We start from the raw sequence: 17015 nt of genomic DNA, 5'->3' as shown, positions 1-17015 counted from the left end.
AACGAATATTTTGTTGCCCCGTGTATTTTTTTATTCTGGTGAAATATCGGACCTATTTAAAATTTTCATTTGGAAATTGATTATAGCGATATGTTACTGATATACTCGCACATCCAAAACTAAATCGAAAAGTAAAACGCGGTTAAATAATATTAAAAAAAATTGGAAACATTTTCAGTTGTTTAGTTGACAGCGTAAAGCTGATTAAAACGTAAATAACATTTTTATTGATTTCCGAAATTTCCGAAATTGATTATAGCGATATGTTACTGATATACTCACACATCCAAAACTAAATCGAAAAGTAAAACGCTGTTCAACAATTTAAAAAAAAAAATTGGAAACATTTTCAGTTGTTTAGTTGACAGCGTAAAGCTGATTAAAACGTAAATAACATTTTTATTGATTTCCATATCGAATTGATATCTTCGGACGCCCGCAAAAATCATTTTGATTGGACATGCATGTATAAATTAATTTTTGTACACGATGTGGTTCAAAGTTTGAGTGACAGATCAGACCGACGGCGTGCTTATTTTTTTTTCTCTTAAACGCTTCATCATTCAGATTTTACGTACAGCTGCTCGCGATTAAAACGCGCAAGCGGGGCGGATAAATTCGGAAATTAAAATGGACTCGAGCATTTGTTGTTTGGGTGTAGAATAAAATGTTATTTCTCACACGAACTAAATTAAACGTTTATATTTAAACGTCTTTGGAAATTGTAAATACCTCTTGTATTGGCGATAAGCCATTCATATTGAACAGTTTACTGCTGCATTATCTAGATAGACAGACATTAAAGTATTACGCGGTTCTGTGTAATTACTCGTGCATTTGCGAATAGCTGAAATAACTCGGTAATTAGCCCGACCACCTTTATTTTTAATATGTTTTCCCTATACTCCCGTGTGTCTATGTGTGTGTTATTAAATTATAAAACTTCCTCAAAGAACACGCTACACAAAATGGCCGGGCAATTTAAATAAACGAAGCTATAAAATTGGTTATACATTTAAATATATGCAAAATATTTTTTTTTTCTCTAAATGAAACGGCAATTAAAAAAATGCCAAAGCGGTTAAGTGAAATAATTTAAAGTCTAATCCCTTTTATTAGACGTAATTATGTTTTTACGGAAAAGTCGCGAATAATTATCTCGGAGAAAGTCCGAGTACAGTTTCCAGTCGCTATAAAAAAAATTAGTAAACAGATTTTGAAAAAGATTAATCGGGCTTTTGTTGTTTCGAACGGAAAATCCCAACAAATACAATTTATAATTAGACCATTAATTATGCGAAATTAGCATAGAACCGGAATTATTTATTATTCCCTTTTAATTTATTTACCATCAAATGTGGAAGACGAACGGCTGGACTAGCAAATACCCGTGTTAGCCGGTGTAAGAAGCAGTGTATCTTTTTGCGCCATGCAACTACCACATCCTGTTTTGAAGCGCTTGATACGAAAAAACTCCTTAATAGCTTCATGTTAATTGAAATTAAAATGAACGAGCCCTACAGTTAATGCCGTTGGTACGTGGTGACACAAAATCGAAACCTTACATTCACAAGTTTTTCCGAATGGATAATTATGTCCCTTAATGGTTTGTTAGGAAATTGTTTTGCTTCTAAGTACGTGGTTGATTTTTATCTTCGACCACATCTGAATTCGAACTGTCGCCTAAGGCGCTGTCTAAGCCAATGACTAAAATATCACCCCAGATCTGCAATGCACCGTGTAAAGGGAGTGGGTAATTAAAAGCTCCCGTAAGTCTATCTCTGGTATTAAATTAGTTTGCTTCATATATCTATCAAACGCTTCATACTCGTATCTACTTTATTGCTGTCATCTTTACATATACGTTTTATGATATATTTTAATTAAGTATTTCGTAGTGAGACGTTCATTACAAATTCCAAATATTTCCAATTTACATATAGAATATACCTACTATGCAAACGACAATTATTTTTTTATTAACGAATATTTAAAAGAAAATAATGGGTCACCGATAATTGACTTTTTCCGAGAGACTGCACCTTTAACGATTTGTTGTATTAATAACAAATTGCTTCAACATCGAAAGCGTATTAACTAAAAACAATTTTTAGTTGGTTACCGCCAACACACGCACGCACCTTACGGGGAAAAAGCTCGAAATGAAAATTACAAAAAAAAAGAACATCGACGCGGCATCGAATATTTCGTATATATCGTTTTTGTACAATACATGCGGTAATTGAATACATAAATGCATTTTATGCCAAAGTAAAAAGAGAGTTATTCTGAATACAAAGGGGTCATTTTTGTTTGAGCTACGAAGATGGCTGCAAGTGATTGGTTTCTCCACGTGTAATTCTTTCATTCTTCACCGTACGACAAAAGAATTGTTCGGACACCGAAGACCGACCAAAGGGTCAATTGAATTGCCAATTTCTTATAATGTTCGCGAAATTGTATTCTGTACATGTACCGGGCTGCTGTTTACATAATGCGTCTCACTGACAAGCTTTATTGTTTGTATTCGGAATACTCGGGCTTTGCATTGAATCTGAGAATTTTAGATTTCGTTCTTTTAGTTTAGTTCCGTGAATTCCCTGAGATCTTTTTCAAACATAACTGAAAATATTAAATAAGTACTAAATAGGGAGACGCTTGATATCGTGGGTTTAAAAAAAACATTGTAGGTAAACTTGGACATTTAAATCTGACTAAGAAGAGAACATCAACTTAAAAACATGGGGGTAGTAATTAAATTTCTGCCATTAACTTAACTATTATGACGTAAAATTTATTTATGCAGATTTAAGGTGCACATTTAATTTTCAACTATTTAACTTATAAATGAGAACTTAATTTATGATAACGATGTAATTCCGATATAATCCGGAACATTTATATACTAACGCGATTGTAACCAACTGTATCATTAATAATTATTAGTATTGGTCTTAGCGTAACTCTATGCGAAAACAAATTAGTTCGGATGATTTAATATACCGAGTGTCCCAGGAACAGCAACGAGGTACGGTATAAGGGAAACGGACGGTTTCTAGAGATTTGACAAAAATAAGAAAATTAAATAATTAATTTTAGAACTTTACTTTATCATTAAAAATTAGTCTTAATTACTGACTCGGCCACTAATTAATTGTTTACGATAAATTAATTTTATTAACTATAAACGTATTTAGGTAATAAAATGTAAAAACCACTTCAAAAATGAATAAAATATCCCTTTCAATAGAAATAATTTATTGCTAATTATCAAGATTGCCAAGAAAACAAATTTGGCTACGCATTTTTCGTCTCGTTGTTTTAATACTTGTCTAAGTCTGTTGATTGCCTACGACTTTAATTACTTTATTTATGCTCATCGTAATTTATTGTCTAGAAAAAATCAACTCGTTAGGAACAAAGAATTATACTGCTTATTTGAATGAATATTTTACTACTTAAATAATTAAATAGTAATAAAATTGGTTAATCTTTTAAAATTTTTTAGTTTTGATTAGTTTACTAAACCCGATTATTAATTAATTAATTAAATAATAATTTAATTGAAAGTAGGTAATTTTGTGAAAAGCAAATGTATCGTAAAAAAAGGAAACCATAAAACAAAATTTTATTTTGATTTTAAATATCATTTACTCTCCTAAACAATATTATTTGTTAAATTCTGAAAAATTAGACGTTAATAACAACCCATAAAGCAGAAATGTTGCCGAAAATCTAACTGAGTATTAAAATTCAAAAATTGCGCGCCCCCTGGTTCCATTAAAGTGTACCTCTTTGTCCGTACAATAGTACAAGATGTACCACACACTATAACGCTATATTCTTGTAGAAAGATATACTATATATCGAAAAAATATATAATTGCTTTAAAAAAAAATAATTTCACTTTGAATATATCCTAATAGAAAATAATGATGATTTTTTGTAAGCTTTTTTCCTGTAGTTTTGGGATAAGAAAAAAAGAAAAAAATTGGCATTGCACCTTGCACAAAATTTGCTTTATAAATAATGATATTTGAATTTGTTTAGCTTAAGAAACCATGCTTCAATGCCAGGCTGGAGATTTGTCATCTACAAAACAAGAAAATACAATATGAAAAAAGTAGTTTTGCAAACAGGATGTTAAATATTATTTAAAAAACGCCTTTTTCCAATATGATAAATATTTTTTGCATCATTTTTTTGAAATTTCGTAACGCCATTTATAGTGATAAATATAGCTTTAAATAGAATAAAAATGTGAAATCCAGTGCCGCCCAGGGAGGTATTACACTATAAACATCATTCTAAAAATTAACACTAAAACAAATGATGAAGATGACCACCATCAGCATAATTTTTTTTTTTAATGACGAATCCCCACCCGGTTGACGCGTGTTTTCTGAAACCCCTATATGAGGTCTATTCCATAACATCAAACGTAAAACACTTATGAAAAAAATATGAATCATTTGAATCAGAAAATGAGAAAAGGCTCGGAAACAACCACGGTTTTATATTTTAGCAATCTGTTGGCGCATGAACTGAGAAAAAAAAACGAGAATTTATATTGGAGCAAGAGTATAAGATTTGTTAACGAACGCAGCTATCTCTGAGAAATTAAGATAAGCCATTATATATGGAGGCCATTCAGTCGATATATGAAATATAAAAGCTGATGCATGTGGGCGTTTTAACTTACTTGAACTACATTAATTACCGCCTGGGCACTTACATCGCGTGTTTTAATACTTTTTCGGCGACGTTCTTTGTCCTCTATTAAATTAAGCGATTGTCAAAACGCAATTTTTACCCGTGCCGCAATACTTAAAGGGGGCGAAAAGGCAAATCAATTTACGGCGCGAATCATAAATTGATATATTGCCTACTGAATCTCATCTTACAGCAATTGCCGGAAGCCATTTATGATGCATCATTAATATTGCAAGCTTCTGTGCTATCGAATGGCTAAACACCTAGAACTGGATTTTAAGCGAAAAATGTTTTGTTGTTGAAGTAGCATTTTTAAACTCTTAATAAATTATTTCGGTAATAACACAACCAGAAGCGACATCATTATCATAAGACCTTGCAACCCAAAAACAAGTAAAAAAATCACACCAGACATGATCAAGGAAATAAGGAAGGTTGATGATTACAGCTATGAGCGCCTAGTTGTTTATCATATTTTTCGAAATACGGGATACGAAATTTGTGAGAAAAAAAATTGTTTTCCATAGAGTAAATTGGCTAATACATTTTTAAAAATAAAATTCTATTTTGAATTTTTCACAACAGCTTGAGAGCATTTTCTCATAATTCTATACACATGTTATTTGACTAAAATGTCACGAAAACATAGAGCAAATTCGATTGAAGTATTTCCAACATCTTATTTTTTCAATTCATTTTCATTTAGTGATATATATATATATATATATATATATATATATATATATATATATATATATATATATATATATATATATATATATATGATGGCCTCTCGTATAATCCTAGTCCTAAAATCAGGAATATTAGCTATTTGTTTGCAAGTGCCGAAATCAATTTTATGGCCTGTCTGATTTTGGTGCTGAAACAAAGCAGATGTTGTTTGTTTGTTTCTTATGGCTAAACGATGTTCCTCGAGCCCGGCTGAAATCCTTCTGTTGGTCTGTCCCACATACGTCAGGCTGCACGATCCGCATGCTACACTGTATACTCCTTGGTTTTCCAGAGTAATTTTTTGTTTTGGGTTTCTTAGTATTGCTCCGATGGTATGGTCAGGTTTGTATGCCGTTGATATGTCGTGTTTCCGTAATATTCGGCCGATTTTGTCAGTAACCCCCTTGATGTATGGCAGGACAGCGATCGATCTTCGTTGGGTCTCGTCCTGCACTCTCTGCTGCGGCTGTTGTTGTTTACCGATTGCCTTGCCGATGGTGCGCCTTTGGTATCCGTTTTGTCGAAGACAGGTACTAATTTTCTTCAGTTCTTTATCTCTGTTCCTCTCGTTTGTGAGCCTGAAGGACCGAGCAATTAATGTATTTGCCACTGCCTGTATCTGTGATGGGTGGTGATGAGATTTAGCGTTCAGATATCTATTAGTGTGTGTTGGTTTTCTATAGACAGTGTGTTCCAAGTGTCCATCTTCGGACCTTGTGATGTGCACATCTAAAAAGGGCAGACTGTTATCCTCTTCAAGTTCTATTGTAAATTGAATCCTTGGGTGAATGGAATTCAGATGATCTAGGAATTTCAAAAGCTCCTCCTTGCCAAAAGGCCATACAACAAATACGTCATCAACGTATCTTGTCCATAGTTTTGGCTTCAGATTTGCCTTCTCTATTGCTTTCTTTTCGAAGTAAATCATGAAGAGGTTGGCAATCACAGGTGAGAGAGATGATCCCATTGCTGCTCCATCTATTTGTCGGTAAATTTTCCCGTTGTGCATAAAGTAAGCGTTTTTCAGGCAATGTCTTGACAGATCCATTATGTATGGCGGAAGATCTTCGTTTTCTTCTATAAGCAAGAGTGCCTCTTCTACTGGAATACTCGGGTAGAGGGATTTGACATCGAAACTTGCCATAATGTCGTCCTTGACCATCCTGAGAGAACCTAAAATCTGAGTGAAATGTTCTGAGTTTTTGACATAGGAATCTGCCTTTTCCACTATAGGCTGGAGTGCACTGGCCAGATGTTTTTCCAGCTTGCATAATGGTGAGTTAAAGGCGCTTACGATTGGACGCAGGGGAACCCCGTCCTTATGGATCTAAACAAAAACGAAAACATTCTAATAATGCCAGCAGACAAAGGAAATGCCACTGTCGTCATGAATACGTCGGATTATAATACAAACTAGTCACCAGAGATCCCACGACATATTTGGAAAAAACAACTAAGTCCAAAATTGTCGATTCATCTATAAACGAGGAGACAAAGAAGAAACTTATTCCGAGGGAAAAATCGAGTCCTTGCCCAAAATTCTACGGGCTCCCAAAGATCCATAATATATATCCACTCGAAGTTCGAAGTGTTCGAAGAGTTTTCGGAGCGCGAGCATTGAAGATGCCAAGTGAGATTTTGGCGAAACGTCTGCAGGATTCCAGTCGGATGCAGGATTTGCAGGATTCCAGTCGGAGTTCAACGAGCGAACGGATGATATCCCGGAATATAGTGTCATCATATATATATATATATATATATATATATATATATATATATATATATATATATATATATATATATATATATATATATATATATATATATATATATATATTACGGAACCAACCCTGGCGTAGAATGTTTATACAACAAATGGAATAATCTAAACGTAAATTAAAATCAAAAACACTTTTTCGACTGAGCGAATACGTTTAGAAAAATAATTTAAGCGAGTGCATTAAATCCATTCTTAGGCACGGGATGAGAAAAAAAGATCAAACATCGGGGGTTGTTTTCGTCCGGGGGGGTCGATCATTGTCGCACCTTTTTATGCACTCCTGTGCAGTTGATTTATTGAGAGATAGTGCTCGGGTGCGGGTAAAGAGGCGACAGAATAATACAAAGATTATAGGAAAAAGGGTGAATATAATTACTGTTGAAGGCTGTTATTTTCGAATATGCAGTTTTCTCATCACTTCCTAGAATGCAAATGTCATTTCGCTACTTCGTTCGTTGATTTATATTATTTTTGGCTTCGCAAACCTTCATAAATTTCAAATTTTGTTTATACAATAGTTTCTTATAAAAAAAACTAGCATTAATTAAACGAATTGATGTCAAAATATAAAATATTATAATATCATAACATCAATAACAAGTTTTTCGTTTAGAGAAAATCTTGTATCTTGATAGTTCATAGTATTGTGTGAGTGCTTAAAAATTTATCCTTAATTGTATGGAGAAATAATGAACACTCATACATAATACTAATTTTACACTGGCAATAAATTTATGAAGTAATTGATGAACGTCTATATGAAGTCCTTGACGAATAGTAATTAGATGTTATGTTTGCCTGCTTGTGTTGTTTTGGGATATGATAGCCCTTATTTAGTTGAAATGTTTAAAACCCCAGTCTGTTCAACAGAAAAGTAAAAATGATACAAGAATCGCCCTTGCTTTTATTATTTTTGCTAAACAACACCAAGTGTGTTGCGATGGGGCAAGAAAATAAAAGCACAGTTAAAATTGTTAAAAGAGTTTAACAAGGACCCTGAACAGTAAAACAACTTTTGAGGATGTCAAAGGAAAGTTTTGATATACTTGGTCGTGGAAAAGCTCATATGGAGAAAATGATATGTGCAGAAGATAAGATTTATAGCCTCTGGTGAAACCTATCGCAGCCTAATTCGAACCAAAAGCTTGTAGCGTAATAAATAAGAAAATAATTTTATTTTTTGCTCTTTTATGGTGCTGATTATAATTTGATTCTATTTCGAGAATAGATGTATGAAGAATTTCGTGAATTTGTTTGGCTAGTATCTGATCTGTATGTATTATTTCCATTAATTAATAATAATTAAATTAAATCAAACGGTATTTTTCACGACAATTGAAAAGATTCTTGCGCGGCCATCTCGGGAACGATTCGTGTGAAAAAAATGTGATAATTGCAAACCCCTAGCTAAATATACAACGCTGGTCCACCAGAAACATCCGCAACGGCTTAGCCGTTGCCGCCCACTTTTTACTTATATCTTTCGTTCATTACTGACCATTTGTATTCCGTCGTCGTTTGGTGCTTATATGGATAGAGGCAACCATCGTATGTCCACTTAGTTTTTTTCCCGTGGTCTATTTCCGCTAAAGATATTTCAAATGGATACGCTTCGATCTGACAATACGATTTATTGTTTTATGACTGATTGTAAGTAATGTGTGTATGTGCGATTAAAATGTATTCTTTCTTTTTGTTACGTGGACTGTTGCGAGCTTCAACTTACTATTTATCATTTTTCCATATATCATAAACTTATGCCCGATATTAACTGATTGAATTTCGCTCGCTACGTGAACTGACGTATCGCTAGGCGCAGTGTGATGGATTTACCTTATATTGCTCATTATAAATGGATTTCAGTAGCGTATTTTTTTACGAATGCAAATCCATCCGGCTAACGTTATATACGTTTAACGATTGATCTATCCGCTTACCAGTATCAAAAAAGTGCTTGGTTAATTTCCAATTCAATAGATTTCTTTTCTGAACCACATTTTTGGAATCCTAAGCTTTTCTATTTTAATTCACGTTAATTTTTCGTATAAAAATTCTTTGAAACATAGTTGTTATTATTCTTTAAGCTTCTACGATATTTACCCTATTTAGGATGTCAAATCATTTAAATTTGAAAAAAATACAGTACAGGTCCCAGCACGCACAAAACTCGAGTTACAAGAGTTGGATATTGTCAGTATAATACGAATATAAAAATATAAAATTATCTTAGTATAATTAATAAATTTATTATAATAATAAATAGAGTTAGATAAATAACAAATATATAAACAATAACGAAAGCGTATTAAAAGGTATCACAAGAAAGCAAATCCTTAATATTGTAATAGGCAAGGCGTAGCAATTTATTTTTAAGAGTGCATTTGAATTTTGTTTGACTAGCTATCTTCTTCAGTTCGATAGACAATTTATTATAAATTTTTACAGTCAAAACAAAAGGACTATTTGATGTAAGAGACAGTCGATGTTAAGATTCGGTTTTAAATTGTACCGCATATCTGAGTTTCTTGAGCATATGAAGACTAGACTTGCTTTTTACATAATACATAATTTAGTATATACATACTAGGAAATGTCAATAAAGAGTGTTGTGGAAATAGGTCCCGACATGAAAAATGCCTCGGCTAAAACAGTGTAGTCCCTAAGGCGTAGTTGAGACAGGAATAGACGTAGAAAAAATAGTGCATTTCTAACAAGATTGCTTTCGAAAAATCGTCGGTGAGCGGGGCAAGTCCGTAGCAAATAGCGCGAATCACCTTTTTATTTTAAAAAGAAGGCGCTTCGCGGATTCTTGTCCTAGAGGGACGCATTGTTTTGCTATCGTGCTCCTGCGGACCACTATGGAACTTTCGCAAAATCGATGTAATTTGGTTGTGAATACACCCTCTATAAAGTGTCATTCACATCTCGTCGAACTTCAAAGGTACGGCACACTTCGGTAATTATTAAAATTTGTACTGTAAATATGTAAATATCTTGCGACCCCCGTATTATAGACGAAACCTTAAACTCTCTCTCGACACAGTTTACGATACTGTTCATATCAAATTATCACATCTTTAAAAGTTTTTCATCGCCAATAATTCACCCACAAAAGCGGAAATTTCTAGGATCTATTGGAATTTTTTGCCCACAAACGACGTACCCTGTAAATAATTCCAACAATATTCGAAATAGAGGATATAGCCCTGGATCTCCTTAGTTTCCTGGTATCCGAATTTTTCCAATGAAGCAAATGGTTTTGAAAAAACTACTTGTATTCTGAAACCATGATAAGCACGTGATACTATTAAATGACGTCATCGCGTCTAGATGGAGGGCGAGAAATAGTGATTTTCATTTGGATTATTTGAAATATCTCGAACAGCGTATGTGATAGACGAGAACCGTATATACAAAAATTCTAGCTCTTGATGCGGCCTATAGCACTGTTTGAACGGATTAGCTATTGTTTGTACGAATTTTGATTTACGGTTATTAATTTACTCTCGAAAAGAACAATTTTCAGGGTATTTTATATTTTCGTCTATACCTAAAAATGCGTGAAACAAAAGTTATAGCGCTGGGTCTCCCACATATTACGGATGTAAAATTTTTCCTATCGCATGAATGAGTTTGGAGCAAAAGCTGTTTTTCTGGATGAAAAAAAAAACACAAATAAATCAAAAATTAAAAAAAAATACTTCACGTTATTTTATTGCTCCCAATTTAAAGAGTCTAAATGCGAGTCTAGACTTCAACTTCTCTCCCAAGTCTGAAGTCGGTAGCTGCAAATTTGGAGTACTTATTATGTTTATATACTACTTAATACTTATAATACTTAAAAACCGTAAATACAACAGTTTAAGCTGTCTATATGGGCTATATCCTCATGTAAAAGAAACTGACATCTAAAACACAGATTTGAAATTATTGCCAATTTTCAATAATAGGGGGACCCATTATATTACCTGTACCCTGTATATTTTTGAAAAATTGCCAAAACTAAAAGTTCAAGAATTTTTTTGGTCTCGTAAACAGTTTTTGAAAAATGATGTTTTTTGTAGACCCTTGCAAACGCGATTTTTTATTTGTTTAGAATACTTCCCGACCCCTCAGCCCCCCCCCCTCCCATTTTCAATAGGTTCCGTCACGGGGCAAAGCTGCATATATGTGCAAAATATGAAGTCGATTGCCTCAAATTTCGGACACTTATCGTGTTTCATAACAAGGTATAAAAAACAATCAAAAATCGCAAAAAAAAGATGGATACCGGCGTCGAATCGGGGCCATTTCTTATAAGCTTATGTGCCTCGTGGAGGATTAAAAAGTAGGCAAATTTCAATTTTGTAGCTCCAACGATTCGATAGTTATTCAGGAAAAACCAAAAGCCGAGAACGGAGAACGGACAAACAGACAGCAACGGCGATCCCGTAGGACCTACCGTTACCGAGATATAAAATTTTTATACGAGGGCAGACACTTTGGAAAAATTCGATTTCATCGATTTTCGAAAGTAACGGTGCTCGTAAAGGAAATATTTTATTGATGTTCGTATGAGGGGGTGTAAAATTGTTTATTTTTTTCGGAGTTTCTAATACAGATCCAAGTTGCAATTCGAACATTTTAATACCGGCAATGTATATATCAACCTTCCATCGCATGGAAAACTAAATGAATATTATTTAAATCTACGGAGAGATAAACGCATTCCATCTCACCATTTAAGACGTGAATAATAGCAATCGGCATTACCGGGAACCGTCGAGAAAGATTACTTAAACACATTTTCATCAACGTGCCCGACTATTTTATATTCAAAAGGGGTAACAGTGAAATTACTTTATAATATCATCATTAAAAGAGTATCTACGTAAAAGTTGAAGTCGTCGATTATTTATTCCTTTTGGAATCGCCTTCCTGCTTTGTCGGTCGAGTTTTTAAATGCGGGACACGGACCGCACAGTTTCGTTTAAGTTAAAAGCAAAATAACCCTCTCGACACCGACGGAGCAACGCAAACAAAATGTCACCCACGACATTATTTTTTCACGCGGATTCGGGCGCATTGCAAACAAACCGAACGAAAAAAAACCTTGTCCGCTCGTTCGACACGTTTTTTTTCCACACTATGCGTGTATCCACCTGTTCGAGCATAAATACCAGTTATAATGAGCGTACCCCTTTTGTGTATTTTCCGTGTCAAGTATGCAAAATAACTGTTTTGAAGAAACTCGAAAAACTCGAAACTAGCATGGACGAGACCGGATTTTTGTAGAAACTTGGTTAGTGTAACAAGTCCTCGTGTCAATTAAACAGTCTTAATCTAGTTCCTAATTGCGCAAATACGCATGTCTTCGGTCGTGTTAGACGTTATTTTTCGTCGTTAAATACGAAAAAGTTCGTTAAGGGAGCGACCAAAAAAAGTCGCCTGGATAATAGTTATTTTCAAAAACGCAGGTGGTGAACTTCTAAACTAGTTATTTTTCGGCCCGTATGTGGATCCGTTAAAAAAAGGTCCCACGAAACGGTGAATCGAAAAGTAGCCAAGACGGCGGGTTAAATGTTGAAAATAAAAATTCCCCCTTATAGCAAAAGGTAGAAAAATGCGATACGACCGTCAAATTCCTTGACCGGACATCCCGAGTTCTCACGAAAATACTTGTATATGTCACCGCGAAAACCTGTATGTCCAGTTCTGGTCAGTCCGTTAGGGTAGGTTCAAGGGTCAAATCCACGAAATGTAGGGGTCACTTTAACAAGCGAAAAGGGTTATTCTCACGAATTGTCCGGCAACAGATAAATAGGGTAAAATGGTCAAGTGAATTTCAAAAGACGCGCATCGCATCTTCAATAACATAAAAATGAGGGCCTTTGATATATAAAACTGGTTTTTGCGCGTTTGAACACCCGGTATTTACTTTATGCGCCGTATCAATTTATCTATGGCCGTCTTTCTTTTCTTTTCGTTTTTTTTTTTAGTTTCGGGGGCCCATTATTTCGAGCTACACTTCGGTATGGGCTACACAAATCTAAGGCATTAATAACGGCGTTATAAACTGTCATAAATTACTAAAATGGCTCGACCTGCATAACAATTTCAACTTAATGCCTGTAGACTCCTTGCAAATTATTCGCATCCAAGAAAATACGCCAAGTGCGAAATTATACAAAAACCCCGCTCGATCGCACTGTTGCCGCTGTATACGAGGACAGCTCGTGAAGTATAAAATATAAAATAAAAGGCGTACGAAGCGTAATAGCCGTTTTCTTAACACAAGCTGTGGATTAATAGCGCAATTAGGAGCGCTAACAAGCACAACTTATTCTTACAACAAAATACGTCATACTTTAGTAAATTTTCGAATTTCCCTCGTACGTTGAAAAACCTATAATTTGAACTGGTTACCCATCAAAAATGAGCTTCGTATTATCTCTTATACGGCGATGTGTGATAAAAGAAAAATAACGCAAACTCAAACAAAACAAAACAAAAGTGCCACTTAATATGTTAATATGGACCGAACGTATAAGGTAAGTTAATATTTTATAAACAATTAAATCGAATATTTAAAAAAACCCAACCGGATATGAGCAACCTCTGAATGTTAAATATCGAAATGTTAAAATTTTTTGGAAAATTTAAAAAGTCGTTAACTTAATTCGTTTAATGACGATGACGGTTTTGGGAACTCAAACAGCGGGGAATATTTTCGATACCTGCGGAATTTTGTTTTCGTTCTTAATCCACACGTGTGCATGGTCAGATCGTTGCAAGTATAAAAGCCTTTCTCCGCTATATTTTGAGAAAATAATATATATAATTACATAAAAAGAATTTGCAATAGCGCATAAAAGAAACGGATCGTTGGAAAAAGTGTGCAACGCGACCATTTTAGTTCGCGAGATACGCAATAAAATTTCATGGCGGAATTCTTTGTTAAGTTCAGCAGACTGTTAGTTACATTAACTGCCACGTATGTAAACATGCAGTTGGTTAGTTACGTTAAATGTACATTTTACCTACAAATTTTCAATACGTCTTTAGTTTTTATTTACTTACGATAAGTTAGAGAACTTGGTATGTTGAAAACGTACATTTGACATTTAACGGGAGTAATATTTTTTCTTGTTGCCAGCAACAACGCATTGTTTCAGTATATATAAAATTTACCTACCCTATAAAACCAAAAGTTTCAAACTTTTACGTATGGTAAAATAGCTACGGGATTCAGGTCCCCCCCTCATTTTTAATTTGAAAAAAATCCTTGTTATATAAACAATTATTTAAATTATAAATTAATTAAACATAACAAATTTTCCAAGACTGAAAAAAACTGTCAAAAGAGTACCATGACAGCTATATCTAAATTTATTAAAACAATAATAATACAAAAATCAATCTAGAATATTGAGCAATTTTTGGAAGAATTCTACCCACGTTCTGCATATTTCTTTCTAACCAAAACAAAAAACTGTATCTACGTCACAGCATTGTATTTTAGCGTGATTAAATCGAATATTTTTTTTAGCACACAAAAAGCATTTTAAAGTTATAATGTTCAATATTTAAATTTTACAGCTAATAATTTTTAAAACATCCAGAATCAAACTGACGACAATCGAAAACAAATATAAATATATTATATTTAATTTTTTGCGAAGACGAAGCACTTCGACCTTCACGTTTTTATTTGAATCCAAAACACATGGGCGGCTTAAAAAAATGCAGAAAAAAGTATAATTAAATACTCCAACTACAAAAATTTTATTTTATTAACAATAAAATTCATAATACTTCGCATTCGCATAACCAATAACCAACCTATACTTGTGTTTTTGTCTATTTCTGACAATTCATATTCACTGTGAATTATAGAGGTGGTCTTTAATTTAATTAATGCGAAGAGATGTTGATGTAGGAAGATGGAGGAAAAAAGTTAGACAAGGAAATTTAGTAAAGACGTTTACTCCAAAAAATTTCTGGATCAAACAAAAACAATGCTCTATATTGTTTTCTTTGCTTGTTTTTGGGTGGAGCTAAAGCTTGGACAGAAATAGCTAGGGGTCACCCATCTAAAGCATTTAAGTTTGAAATTAAAAAGACATGAATATTCCAAAATTCACATTGTTTTTACCCAATTTGCATTATTAGTGTCAATCAATATTGAACATAATGAAAATGTATCAAAGAATTTTATCAAAAATTATAAATTGTATTACATTTTTCGAAGCTTTTTGAATGTCCGAGGACATGGTGAGAGCTATACTTCCGACAATCCCGGGATATTTCGTAAACTAATTAATTTTAGATTAGATTAGATACAACTTTAGATACAACTTTCAATGAAATTCAGATAATTGAGAATTGCAAAACAGCTTAAAACTTTTCCCATGAGCCGCCAAAAGATTTATACAAATAAATAAAACACATTGTGCTGCCATCTCTGTGTACGTGTTGTAAATGTCGATGAAAAGTTCAAGAATTCTTTCCGTCAGAAATGAAAGATGTCGCCACTTTACGATGTATCTGATTTTGACATTATTAATGATATCAAAAGTCAATTCCATTATTTACATTAAAAACCTGGGAGTTATGACCACAGATTTAATTGTTGATTCTCAAATAAGAGTATGGGTGTTTTTACCCATTGTGGTCATCACATTTTTAGTTGGAATCCTCAGGCATTATTTTTCAATCCTCCTGGCCAGTCAAAAGAAAGTAGAAACCCAGCAACTTCAAGACAGGTAAACTCTAACCTATAGATATTACCTGGCAAGCAGATTCACTTTTTATTTTTTCATAGTCAGCTAATAATAAGGGCTAGAATGTTACGAGAAAATGCTAAATACATACCGAAAAGCGCGTTTCTGGTCCGCAAACATGCGTTCAACAAAGAAGAAGATGGTTATCTAACACAAAAGAGGCCCGCTATGACACAAAATATGATGACGGACCCCTCAATGATGACTGACATGCTAAAAGGAAATCTAACTAATGTCTTACCCATGATTGTTATTGGAGGATGGATTAATTGGATGTTTTCGGGATTTATTACAAGTAATTCAAAATGCAGTCCATCACCTGTTATATTGCTAAGATGTAAATTTGTTGTTTCAGCTAAAGTGCCCTTCCCTTTAACACTACGTTTCAAGTCAATGTTGCAGAGAGGTATTGAATTATCCCATTTAGATGCGTCATGGGTATCATCAGCCTCATGGTATTTCCTTAATGTATTTGGATTGAGAAGTATATATGCATTGGTACTTGGTGAAAACAATGGTAATTGCTAAAGTATGATCATTTGGAGAATCCTAATAGGGTTTATGTTTGGTAGCTGCTGACCAGAGCCGTCAGATGCAAGATCAAATGTCAGGAGCGGCAATGGCAATGCCTCAAGACCCAAAGGTCGCATTTAAAGCTGAGTGGGAAGCGTTAGAAATTGTGGACCACCAATGGGCACTGGTGGACGTGGAAACTAAATTACTGGGGGATGAGAAGTTGAAGGTAGAATAAATTAATAAAAACTACCGTTTTGTTGATTATCTGTAATTTAATTATTTTAAGAACTTTATATAGGACTATTATCCTGAATATAGTTGTAAATAAAATCTTTTAAAAAGTTACGTGTGGTTTATTTACCAAAAGTCTTTGAAAGCAAAACATTTGGAGTGTCCAGAAGAATAGAATGGTGCATGCGCCAGACAAACCCACTTCATGCAAAAAAAAATGCAAAGCCTGGGGATAAAAAAACAGTATAAAGAATTACTTCCAATCCTTAATGACAACTAAA

At 33.8% G+C, this 17015-nt stretch overlaps 2 protein-coding genes across 2 annotated transcripts in view; one reads left to right on the top strand and one right to left on the bottom strand.

Moving 5' to 3' along the window:
• Window positions 1-17015, bottom strand: part of LOC132695848 (protein grainyhead) — a 101891-nt gene that overhangs the window by 84224 nt on the left and 652 nt on the right. The gene's annotated exons all lie outside the window — the stretch shown is intronic.
• Window positions 15771-16827, top strand: LOC132695850 (ER membrane protein complex subunit 3). The gene is made up of 4 exons (XM_060660383.1): window positions 15771-15969; window positions 16029-16282; window positions 16343-16504; window positions 16560-16827. Exons 1-4 carry the CDS (start codon window positions 15818-15820, stop codon window positions 16736-16738), a joined length of 747 nt encoding a protein of 248 aa, XP_060516366.1. The 5' UTR covers window positions 15771-15817; the 3' UTR covers window positions 16739-16827.

This window comes from Cylas formicarius, unplaced genomic scaffold (genome assembly GCF_029955315.1).
Source record: "Cylas formicarius isolate icCylForm1 unplaced genomic scaffold, icCylForm1.1 PGA_scaffold_12__32_contigs__length_19106922, whole genome shotgun sequence".
Lineage (NCBI taxonomy): Eukaryota > Metazoa > Arthropoda > Insecta > Coleoptera > Brentidae > Cylas > Cylas formicarius.
Note: the sequence above shows the minus strand (reverse complement) of the source record. Positions and strands in the feature narration are given on the sequence as shown.

Excerpts from the sequence above, each read along its gene's own strand:
- LOC132695850 (XM_060660383.1), top strand. The coding sequence starts at position 15,818 with ATGACCACAGATTTAATTGTTGATTCTCAAATAAGAGTATGGGTGTTT. Across the intron at positions 16,283-16,342 it reads GTTTTCGGGATTTATTACAA|CTAAAGTGCCCTTCCCTTTA; the intron begins GTAATTCAAAAT and ends TTGTTGTTTCAG. Across the intron at positions 16,505-16,559 it reads GGTACTTGGTGAAAACAATG|CTGCTGACCAGAGCCGTCAG; the intron begins GTAATTGCTAAA and ends TATGTTTGGTAG.